General features: G+C 42.7%; 1 protein-coding gene across 2 annotated transcripts in view; it reads right to left on the bottom strand.

Annotated features, from left to right (window-relative positions):
• LOC148015467 (tRNase Z TRZ3, mitochondrial-like) overlaps nucleotides 1-12,765 on the bottom strand; it is a 159,712-nt gene that overhangs the window by 101,662 nt on the left and 45,285 nt on the right. The window contains exon 2 of one of the 2 annotated variants that reach the window (XM_087665596.1): nucleotides 2,739-2,828. The exons of the other annotated variant lie outside the window; for it this stretch is intronic. Within the exon in view, the coding sequence (XP_087521722.1) occupies nucleotides 2,739-2,828 (90 nt within the window). The remainder of the gene's footprint in view (nucleotides 1-2,738; nucleotides 2,829-12,765) is intronic. 2 annotated transcript variants of the gene reach the window in all.

The raw sequence follows: 12,765 nt of genomic DNA, 5'->3' as shown, positions 1-12,765 counted from the left end.
ATACGCATCCCTCAACTTTAATGAAAAGAGCTTAGGAGTGCAATGCATGAGGGTAGTTTGGAGATAGTCCCATTACCAAAAGGTAGGCACACTAAAGAGATAGGAAAGTAAGGGTAGAGATATACAACGGAAGAGAGATGCTAGGCTAGAGCATGCCCTGCAAGAATCAATTGTTATGCATGTGGGAGGTGTGCTAGGTCTATACGGCCAATGTTGCCAACATGTGAACTAGCAGAAGGCTCCAAAATCTACTAGATCAAAGAATCTCTAAGAAAAGTAAGCTCAACTACATCGCATTGCACACTCCATGCAAAGGGCAACTCAAAAATAGATGGAGACTCATCAAGTCTATCCTCAAGGAAGACAAGGAGTACCTGAGGACCGAAGTCCATTGTAATGTCATGGGCCGACCAATCAGATAACCCCTTCAGTGAAGCAAGGGCAGTCGGTCCTGCTACCATGTGAGCAATGGACTTACCAAGGGTAAATGTTTGATGCTGAAATACAACATTTTGGTAGTGAAACATTCAAGGGTGAAACGTTTCATGGTTACCTTGAACAAGTCATCTCATAGCCCCAATTACCCACCTTCTATGAGTTTTGAGTGTTAGCTATTGCTTTATGCTCAGCTGTTCAATCAATTTCAACCCCAATATTTAGAGGGGGCCTTGACTTCCTAGAAGGTGAAGCAATGTGGTGGAAAGAACAATACTAAGACTGAGTCAAGTAGTGAGGACCAAAGTAACTCCCCTCCACAATTGAAACTGGGTTGGGCACAATGTTTCCAAAAAGAATATGTTTTGTTAGCATTGCCAAAAGACCACCCATTTTAAGGAGTGTTGCAAAAGGCCAAGGGCAATTCTAGATGCTCTTCCTCGCCTAGCCACATGAAACAGCTGAATAGCACATGTTTTAACACATATGTTCTTTTTTTTTAAGAAATTGTTTTCTCCCACTTGGAGTGAAACAAATAGGGAAAACACAATAACTGAAACATTTCAGCAGTGAAATGTGTTTTGCTCATGGTGAAATGCATTTCATGGTTACCATGTGCATTGCAGAAGTTTTGGGCAGAGAAAGACCTTGTGGTGAACTTAGGGAAGACCAATGTAATGGTCTTCAATATATCCATAGCTCGGATCATGTAACACGGATTATAGTTCCAATGTAATTGCTTTCTGAGGGGATGATGATTGTGACATCTTACCTCTACTTAAAAGTTACCTGAAGTTATGGCTATTTGACACTTTGGTGACCACCATGCTCATTTACAGCACTCCCATATGGGGGCCTAGCATAATCCATAGACAGAAGAGGAGTGGATAGAGCACAGGAGGAGGATGATACATGAGATGCTATTCCTAATGATGATGATCTCTCATTGTATGCATAGAACTAGGAGCCACACTTGTTGTAACTGAGCACTTGTTCAAGGCAATGCACTTTCTCACTGACTATGGGACACCTTAGGGACAAGTACTCTAGACCAGTCTTCGTCAGGACTGCAAGCAACATATCTGGACTCAAGGTGCTGAAATTCACAGGTTAAAGTCCAGTTTGGGTTACACGGGTTCATCCCCCAAGCATACCACCTTTCCAGTACAACTTAGGGGTGTCATCCTATGCACTTGGCCGCGATGAGCTGAACCATGTGATCACTACAATAGTCTCTTAACCAAAGGCACTTCCTTTCACACCTGTCAGGGTGACAGACCAGCGCCAACTCAGACTCTAACTACTTGAGCTTTGGAGGCACAAAGAATCCCAGATACTGCAGTGGTAAGGGACCCACACAGAGAAACCCCTCACAGATTTCTCCCACCCCATGCTACCATCTGATACCAGCTTAACTCCCATGCCCTCGGCTGAGCTACCTAACCCACAACATCTAAAGACACAACAGGAGCCATAGAGATCAGCAGAGCCTGTCATCATGTCCCAGGAGGCGAGATAGAGGCCGCTACCATGGACAGCTTTGAGCCATCATTACGCGTTTCTGAGGGTGCTGTCATGTGGCTGTCTACTATGCAATTTCTTTGTCTAATAGGTTCTAGATAGGGATGCTATCATGTGCTAAACTGGGCACATTCACAAACATTAAAGACCATTCCTCCTCATGAAAAATTTGATCGTCTAAGCAACTCTCTCTCTCATGCACACTTTTGGATGCCTAGCTTATATACATATGTTCCTACTCAGCAGCAAAAATAAACTGTAAGATAGGGCAATCAAATGCATCTTCAATGGATACGATCAAGAAAGCATCCATTGGATGTCAAAACAGTTTTCTTGAATCAAGATGTACATGAGGAGATATATGTCACAGAAACACTTAGCTTTGGCCAAATACATGCTCAAACCTAAGTATGTAGTTTTGCATGAAGCTTTGTATGGCCTTGGAATCACAAGTCCTAGCTCTATATGCTCAACAGTGACTTCTTTCCAGGTACATATGGTCTAGAAGCCTAACATCATAACCAAGAGCAATCAAGCCCAAAGAGAATAAGTAGCACTTACTGAACAAGTGAAGCATGAAAATTGCATCCAAAACCAATACAACTCTCCACTTATCAAGTGTATTGATCTGTGAGAAAAATCACAATCGTCGCCCCAAAAATAACAAAAGATTACAAGGACATAAAACTTCATTCATTGAGAAACATTGCTTCAAGTCTTTGACACAGCTTTGTACATATTCAGTACACACACCTCACTGATGTTGGAATATGTGTACACACCTCACCGACATTGAAGATGAACCGGCGTCGATCAAAAAACAAAAGCACAGTGGGTATTGTATCACCAACATCATATCCCGTGCCATAAATCTAGTAAGATTTCACAATCTCCACAAGGGTTAGTATTACAAATTGTTGTGTTTTCAAGCAAAGAGCAGTTGAGTGATACCCTTGCTGACACTTCGATCTCAGAAACATACTTGATTCTACAGTTCATGACCATATGAGTTTAGAAATTTGTATCCAGAAAAGGAAAAAAGTGATGAATTAAGATGCACCTTTATGAAAACACAAAGCTTGAGGATAGACATTTGATGCGAAATATCTTACAAAAGTTGTGTATATATTATCAGTAAAATGTCAAACACTTGGAAAATACAACTACAATATGAAGTGTTTCAAAAACTTGTTTACTCCTAATATTTGCTAGTGATTCTAGTTTGCTTAGCAAAGACCATCTAGGGAATCTACTCAAGCATGATAATGCATGCAACTGATTCATGCTTCATCTAAAAACTGTTATCTAGTTAGCTTAGATATTGCAAGCAGTTACTTGCATGAGTCAAACTTGACCGAGTTCAACAAGAAGAATTTATAGAACTCAAGTGGGCAGATAAACCAGGATTCAGCCTCCACATTTGAAATCACATAGGAGATGCAAAGGCCTCCTTGGCTGAAGCTTTTGATCCAATCCCGATCCACCTACCATCAGCGTCAGCAAGGACCATGCCCAGCACCATCTTCAATTTCAAGGGCCAATCCACCTGACACCATCCCCCACAAGGGCTTGTATACAAACTCAAAAAAGCTATCTGGCTACACCCATCCCACCTTCCAATTACTTCCCATCAGTGCCATGGGACTACCACTAGGCTAGGAGGGAGGCAATGTCAACCGTAGCACAAGAAAAAGCGGAAAAAGTGAAAAAGCGCAAGTCGGGACCTAAAAGAGGTGGCCTAGAAGGAAATCAGCCACAACGGAGTGTATACCATTGACAGTATTCTTGAGCCATTTCCAATTAAGTTTTCAGCTCCAACAATTTCATATTTCCATACTATACCAGCTTCATTTTCAGGCTGATCTCAGGCTGTATGCAGATTTTCTTCATCAGGTCTTTCATTTTGTCTAGCTGATGCCATTTAGGGAAAGTTTCAGTTTTTCCATGCTGTATCTCAATGACAGGCTTCCAGCAGTTCTTGCTCAAAGACTGTTCACTTAGTTTTGGCCTTCTATAATGGTTCTTCAGATTTGATTCAAGATTTTGGGATCTTGAGGTATTTCCTAAGGAGATTTTTACCGAGTTGGAAACATAAACAAGAGGCGGATCTCTTCATCTGATTCCTTGTTTCTCAATTTCTTCAAGCGCAGTATTTTCAGCCTTTTGAGACTGTTTTCAGGCCTGATTCACACTGATTGAGGACCTCTTATCAGATTCTCTTGATTTCCTAATTGTTCAAAGATTGTTGATTGTATTGAACATTCTATAATGAGCTCACCATCTTAGGGGCTTCAAGTGGTAACATGTCATGAGGCACAAAAATGGCACAGCTGAAAGGCACAAAGAATATATCAATAAGGGATCTTTGTCTTCATGATATAGAAAGATACAACACTAAGGCACATATCAGGACTACACCCTCGAGACGTCGCACATGTGAGGGTTCACCACTGAGCCTAGGGAATCACATGTAAAAGCACAACCCCAACAAAGCTTAAGTGACTACTAGTCCCTATCTAGGTGCATCCATAGGCAACACCACGGTATACCTACAGAGCCCTTGCACTCACAGCCGCACAATGGATTGTTGTCCTCAACAATCCAAGGGTGGTTTCCTTTGATTCATTCTAAGGTCGTAGCATAGCTCATTCTATCAAGTTAATTAGTGTCTCCCGGTTTAAGACTTCACTCATTAGCGGGGTCTTAACCCAACCTTTTCTATCAAGTTGGTTAGTGTATGCCGCACTACGACTTGGGGGTCTTAACACAGCTTTTTCTATCAAGTTGGCAAGTGTCTCCCATCTAGACTTTTTTCTTTTATTCTTTTTCATTCCAATCCACCCTTAACTCAATTACATTTGAGGAATGGAGGCTTTAAAGTCCTAATATTATTTAGCTTGGCTCTTATGGCTTTGCATGCCAAGCTTTGTAGGCACAATCCCAAGTTGTCGCGCTGCTCGGGTCAAGGCATGGTGGTTCAATTGCCGCCATGTTGTGCCATGCTTTAAGGGAGGCAATCCATTGTGTTGCGCCTTGTGTAGTTGGATCACCTGCTAAAGCTCAATCAGGTCTACTTGATGCCAAAGAAAGAAGTCCACATAAGCCAAGAAGAAGTTTATAAAAGCATAGGATTGATGCATACATTCTTTAGGGGCAACCATTAAATCTTGAATTGTAGGTTCCAAATCGGGCTAAAGCACACTGAAGAGAAGCTCCTCAAACCAATTCTCTAATATCACTTGAAGGGAGAGGCCCTAGTGAGAGTATGAGCAAGTGGAAGCAATGGAGGAGTGAGCTATGGCAGATGGAGCAAGAGAGCAAGAGAGAGAGACTCAAGATGTGGGAACTCCAATAGTTACAGTGCGTGATTGGCCTTCCCTTATTCAAATGTCACTGAAAGGATAAAAAATGAAGTGACAGTGATGGGTGCCCGCCACTTGCAGTATATAGGTATACAAGGACACCCCACCCTTTTGCTTCATCAGAACCACAAGCAAACTCCCAATCCCACCTTAGCATGATGTCTCCTTGCAACTCTATGTCAAGGTCTCAGGCCATCTTGACTTGCCACAGCCTAGCTCTTTCTTGCACCATGATCAATTGATAGTCGATATCCTCCATATCTTCATCTAGCTCTTCAGTCTTCTCTTTCAGATTTTGTAGCACTTGGTTCCTTGGCATGCCTTCTTCAACTCCTTGATGATCTTCCAATTAGCTTGATCTGTTTGAGCCACAACTCCTCCTTGTATACAATTTTGAGCCATTGACACAAATCGTCTTCCTCTTCAAAAGAAGTGTCCTTCCATAGCTTCAATTCTCTCTAGGTTGTCATCTTGAATTATATGCCATGTATCCCTATCACGCCACAGCTCCCTCTCAACTTTGTTGACACATTAAGTTCACTTTTACCATAGTAACAAGGAACAACCGTCTTGGGCCCCTGAAACGCCATCCTAAACAGATGTGCCGAAGGGGACACCAAAATATGATGGGGAACGTCCTCAATAGCCATCCCTCTGTACCCTTGTCGGGGTCCTTTTTTCCTTTTCTGGTGGTGGGTGGTGGTTGGATTGGGTTGGGATTTTCTTTGTTTTTTTTGGGTTGGGATTTTCTTTGTATTCAACATGCATCCAAGGTAGTGAGCTGACAGTATGTTTGCCATGAGGTCACTACTTAGAGTACTAGTCAGTGTGAGATGTATGCATATAAGCATGTGTAACCAGCCTTCCTCCTCGAATAGCGTGGTAAATAACCTGATTAAGCACTATTTACAGCAATTAACAAATTCAAAAGCTCAAATAGTGGCAAAGATCCTCCACTCCAATGAAGGCAAAGACCGGTGGTGGGTTCGGCATACACTTCTCTTCATCTTCTGCTGCATCAACATCTAACTAGTGGCTGCTGTTGGGAATAAAGGGCCATCGTGCCTTTTATATGTGCACGGGTGTAAACATATAAAAGGCCGAGTTCACTCCATGTTTGCCAAGTTAACTCCATGTTCCTCCCCGCAAACCCTGCTGTCTTGCTAGTACGTCATCTTTTGACACTATCTGAGCCGGATCTACTCAAATAGTGGCAAAGATCCTCCACTCTAGTGAAGGCAAAGACCGGTGGTGGGTTCGGCATCCACTTCTCTTCTTCTTCTGTTGCATCAACATCTAACTGGTGGCTGTTGTTGGAAATAAAGGGCCATCGTGCCTTTTATATATGCACGGGTGTGAACACACCCTTAGCACATTTGTACTTTCATATATATATCTATCTAAAAACGTAAAGAGGTGCACTTGTCATTGTACCCAAGAACATTGTGTCGTGTTCACACTCTCCTCTCTACTTTACTCTCTTTTTTTTTCCGTAAATCTACTTTACTCTGTGTGTGTGTGTGTGTGTGTGTGTGTGTGTGTGCGTGTGTGTGCGTGTGTGTGCGCTCGCGCTGTGAGAAAGCATTGCATGTCTCAATCCTTGCACTCTCTGTCTTAACAGCTGCTCCCTGCCTACGTTTTTAGTCTTTCTCTCTCCAGCACTGTCGTCTACATCAGATCCAGCCTTCCTTGGCTATGTTGCCCACAAAGATGCTCCTCATTAGAGAAGACAAAGACCAGTGGCGGGTTTGGCATCAACATTTGGTTTCTCTATCATTTCTACTACGCATTGCGAGATATCCTTTTTCTCTCTCCCACCCTCCCTTATCCAATTCGCCACCCCGGTACCATGGCATCTCCACCGACAAATTGTCCTTCTGGGTGCTACTACTGCATCACGAACAGTCATCCCACCGAACACTGTCGACATCAACCTTTGCTCCCCACCCCTCCACAGTATATGCATCTTCCACCAGGCACTCCTTGTGCCACCTCTCCTTTCTAGGCCACACAAATCGTTCTACATCGGCTAACAAAGTATTATGCTCAAGGCAATAAGCTGCACTCGACATGCATTAAGTCATTTCAAGCACACGGAGGCTGTAAGACGTTACAAGGCAATAGGCTCTCTTGAAGACCAACCCACTGTGCAAAGGTGTCCCCCAGCTACTTTCGAGTACAATGGCTTCCACAGCCCACATCTCCTCCACAGTCCACTCTCTTGAGAGCCCATAACGGTTCCCCACTCTTGGCTCATCCTAAGCCTCCTTCTTCCCCACCCTTTTTCACTTAGGTTCGAGAGGCCACTTCTAGGTGCTTTCCGACTTCTTCTTCTGAGCCCCAAATACCTTCTTCGACACGACCGGCGACACTTCCTTCATCATCAGATGTTTCGCAGTCCGTGAGCCATGAGTGGTTGGATTCCCTTTCTCTCTCAGACTGGGATTCAAAGGGGAATTTTCTTACTTCGCCCTCAAAGGGGGCTTCCAATTCTTCATCGACTTCAAAGGAGACTCCTACTTCTACTCCTTCTGATTTAGAGAGGGACCCTATGTGCCATGAGGTTCTTCACACACCACCACCTTTCACTTTCGAGGAGTGGCTCTCCTTTGAGCAGTCATTTCCTCTACTCATATCCAAAATCTAGAGAACCTACCTTAATCGGGGCCCTTGGGCATAGCAGCCAGAAACGTTAGAAACGTTTAGAAACGAAACGTCAAAAACGTGTTTCGTAAGTTTCTTTCAAGAGGGGATAAAATAAGAGACTATGTTTTCTTTTGGAGGGTGGGTTTTAGTGGCTTTTTTCTTATGGCTAAGTTTTTTAGACTCCTTCCAAGGACTTTCCCTTTTGTCACACACACATACAAAATCAGCATACTCTTGTATGAAGTCATATCAAATACACCTTGTATCTTGCCCAACAGCAACATTTTCAGCTTGATGTCCATGGTTTAAGCCTTGTCCAAGATCACGCATTGCATTTCCTTTTTCCCCATGTGAATGTCCATGCTGAGAGGCATCATCGCTGCTTTATTTTGTCTCACTGTACGAAGACATATTGCTATAATTTCTCGGCTAAAAGCAAAAATCAACACCAGCATGAAGCTTTGACTTGCAATCGGGTGCCTCGTGACCACCAAATCAGAGTAGTATCTCAACAATGGAACCATGAAACTAGCCTTCCTTCTCAGATAGGGTAGTAATTGCTTGATCAAGCACTTAATTACAACAATCGACAAATAAACATAAATTGAAATGCACAATTTACCTTAATAATCTTGGAGACTGGATACCCTACTGACCCCAAAATTAGCGCCCCTTTCGGTATTTCTTTAATTTCAATTGTCAATGGATGTATTACAAGCCGAGATTCCACAACCTCCTTGGCTGATCCAAAAGCCCCTTGCTGGTGCAACATTCAACAAAAAAATTGGGCCAAATGTCCCTTGAATTTCAGCTAGAACTTGCTCTAAATTGGACCCCAACTAGCCAAATGCTGCCCAAAATTTACAATGGATGGCTAGGCATTTGAAATCCCTAACAATTCACAAATTTTAGGTGTTGATTTCTGCGTAGGATGCCTTCTCTTATTGGCACGGATCCCAAGGTGGCTGCTAAACCCTAGTTTTTGCAAAAATTTAGGGTTTACAACAGAAATTCTCCTACCATCCACCAAATTTGGTTGGGATCTACTCCAATTGGCTGAGAAATGATGAGATTGGCTGACACAAATTGCAGAAGGTGACAAAATACCAAAAGAGAGAAATTTTCGATTTCAACGCAGGAAAAGTCTGAAATCTAATTGCTGCCTGTACTAGACTGCAATTAATGCAGTTGCCTGCTGCCAAAAGGCAATTAATGTTGTCGCCATCCCCTGGCTACTATTGCCTACACCTACGAGGGCTGGAACTGCTATCGCCTACTCCCAATTGGTCTTCTCATGCTCCTAATTGCCTCTCAGAAGGTCCTCCAATGGCTGCACGCCAAAGCAGCAGCATCTCCTTCCTCTCTCTTGCAAGCTAAATGCATTGAATGGCTCAAACCAGGTCCAAAAAACGTTTTCTCAATTTCATGGGCATCTTTGTCAACTGGCACTCTTCTAAACCCATCTTCCAATATTATCCGGTCATTAAATTAATTTTCAGAATTAAATAATTCTGAAAATTAATTTCAGCCTTTCGAACCTTGCCCAAAATTAAATGTGCCCATCCATGATTAAATTGGCTAGGCCATTCGCAACCTGGAGAGGACTCCAATCTCTGTTGAACTTTAGATTGGCATTAATTAATTAATTAATACTAGTCCCTAATGTCACCACCAACACTTAATGGCCAAATGACTATCCTACGGTCAAAACTGACACCAACTGACCACAAAAACCCAGTTGGCATAACTTATCACAACTTTTGCCTTTGACACCCACTGCATCTTCAGGGTCCTTGGCCCCCTACCATGAAATAACTGCCAGAAGCATCACATTTGCTTATATCGGCAAGATTTTAGCATCTCAAAAATTCACATCCCCGTGAAAACAAGACCCATACTTTGGATGTAGAGTTGAAAGGGGAAAATGTCTCCATTGTATTGGTTGCTACCATTTCCGAAGTAATGAAAAATCACCTTTCAACGTACTTGGTTTTTACTAGGAATAAGGTTGATAATAAATATGTTGGGAGGGAACACGTCAAAGTTAGAGAATGATCGCTTTTCATTTCTGAAAATGTATACTGATTGCTTCTCTCTATCACCTCCAGGGCAGCTACTGCTTGATAGGCCAAAAGATCGTAGCATAGATCTTACGCATGGAAGTAGCCCACCTAATAAGCCATGCTACAAGGAAAGTGTAGCCTAGCATGAGGAGATAATTAGTCAAGTGAACGAGCTGTTCGAAAAAGGTTTGATTCAATCAAGCTCGTCTCCCTTTTGTTGTCCGATGGTTTTGGTACAGAAAAAGAATAGCTCATGGCATATGTGCATTGACTATCGTGCTTTGAATAAAATCACGATAAAGAATCGGTTTTTGATCCCTCGAATCGACGATGTTATGGATAAATTGCAAGGAACGGCCTTATTCAGCCGTGTAGGATTGACAAGTGGTTAATATTGAGCTAAGACACACTTTACAACTCACTAACATCTTTAAACAGCCCCAAAACACGCTTAATTAATGAAAAACGCAAAGGTGGTGCACGGTTCGAGAGAGTTTCAATGGTCCCCCAAAACCCTAATTTTTTGGGGCACCCTTCAACATCTATAAAAAGACAGGATACCTACCATTCAATCTCATCTCTTCGATGCAAGTTCTCACTCCTCTACTCCATTTGGTCCATTTGCCATCACCAGCCCACAAACTACCTCTCCTTCCCGCATTCGAACTCTCCATCAGCCAGACGATAGGTGGTAGTTTTCCCTTGTCATCAGGCGTCAACCCTGCAGTCTGCGTTCGGCCTTTTCTCCCCGAAGTGGCAGCTCGTGACCATCATCTACATGTTGGTGACCTCTTTCTCCCTGCAAGAGGCCATCCTACAGCTGCATTTGCAGCTTCTTTGTTGTGAGAGTGTTGTAGCTGGAGGAGTGAGCAAGTGAGTGAGAGTGACAGAGAGAGAGAGAGTATGATACGATTTTGGGTGTACCAACAATGCGTTGGTACACAAAATAAAATGTATTTATACTTCGGGCATGTAAGGGTGCATTCACATGTACAAATAAATAATATACGTATACTATATATGGAGGTGAATAAAGGGCCTTTATCCCAACAACCTCCCACTTAAAGGTCCGAAGTGAACCTCTCACCAACTCCCACTAGTCGTATGCAATGCTCATGCTGAGCCTTGCTTAGACTTTTAGTGAGAACATCTACAGGGTTGTCCTGTGTTTTGATCTTGCCACTTGGTCATGTGATTAGACCATCTTTCAAAATCTGTCTGATAAAGTGATATCACACATCTATATGCTTTGTGCGTGAATGATACATGGCATTCTTAGTCAGATAGACAACACTCTGGCTATCACATCCCAACACTGGAGTACTCGTAGACATGTCGAGATCCTTTGCAAGTCTCCTCAACCATATAAGCTTCAATAGCTGATATATATTCAGCTTCAATAGTACTCAGTGCTACGATGTTCTGCAACCTAGAGCACCAAGAAACGGCCTCACCAGCAACTACAAAGACACACGCTAGTTCATTTTCAGCACAACCTGTGTTGCACAGGCCTTTTACCTGACAACCTGTTGGCAAGCTGCCACTGTTAGCTGCCCTTGGTCTCGAGAAACATGCAAAACCTTGAGCTCTGATACCAGTTGTTGTGAGTGTGTTGCAGCTGGAGGAGTGAGCAGGTGAGTGAGAGTGATAGAGAGAGAGAGAGAGAGAGTACGATACAATTTTGGGTGTACCAACAATGTGTTGGTACACGAAGAATAAAATATATTTATACTTAGGGCACGTAAGGGTACATTCACATGTACAACTAAATAATATACCTGTACTACACACGAAGATGAATAAAGGGCCTTTATCCCAACATTCTTGTTGCCGCCCTCTACTCCAGGCATCATCCCTGCCATCGCCTCTATCTTTTAACTTGGCTAGTGATCAACGTTTGGTGTTTTTCCTTCTCTTCCGCACTTCGACTAGTGGTCACAACACTTGGAATCCATCTTTGGTGGATGTCACTCTCCAACATTTCATTGCTCTGCCCTTGGGCATTTTGTACACTCTTACATTCATTTATAGCATTCATTCACTTCAAAGTTTCTTCTCTCTATGTTTAGATTTGGAGTTTTGCATTTTGTGTTTTAGGTTTGACCTCATCATTGTCTAAGTCTTTGTATTTCACTCTTGGTCATACATGCTATATTTTTTCAATGCATACCCTAGCATATCTTCACATGGTATCAAAGCCAATGCTCTTCTAAAGAGTATCCTAATGAGATTGTGGAGGCTAGTTTTTGTGCGAGAGTCACACGCAACTCGATTCTCACTCAAAATGTCTCAAGCACCTTCTTTCACAGATCCTATGATGCCCTATCAAGCTTCTCCATCATTGGAGGCTCTGAAAAGGCATTATGATCTTGAGGAGGAAGTAGACATACCTTCACCTTTACCATCTTCTTCTTCTCGTTTTTATCATCTTACAAATGAGGAGTTTGAGGAGTACTTGCCATCACATACAACCGCGTTTACACCCCTCCAACGAGCACTACTACTCCGTATGGACCAACTGGTGAGATTATCCGTCTCCCTGATCTTGGATGGACCATGACATTCAGCGCATCTGGTGATCCATCTCTTTTATCTCAGCCAAGCCTTATGTCATTTTCATATAATCCTTTTGAGTCGTATGAGCCAAAACCCTCCTTTTGGTGTGCAAGATCTAGACAGTTTTCACTATGTTAACTTTAATAGAGGAGGCTCTTGAAGTGGATACTCTTCATTAGATA

This window comes from Lygodium microphyllum, chromosome 24, assembly GCF_053477565.2.
Source record: "Lygodium microphyllum isolate KBCC chromosome 24, Lygodium_microphyllum_v1.1.10, whole genome shotgun sequence".
NCBI classification, from domain to species: domain Eukaryota; kingdom Viridiplantae; phylum Streptophyta; class Polypodiopsida; order Schizaeales; family Lygodiaceae; genus Lygodium; species Lygodium microphyllum.
Note: the sequence above shows the minus strand (reverse complement) of the source record. Positions and strands in the feature narration are given on the sequence as shown.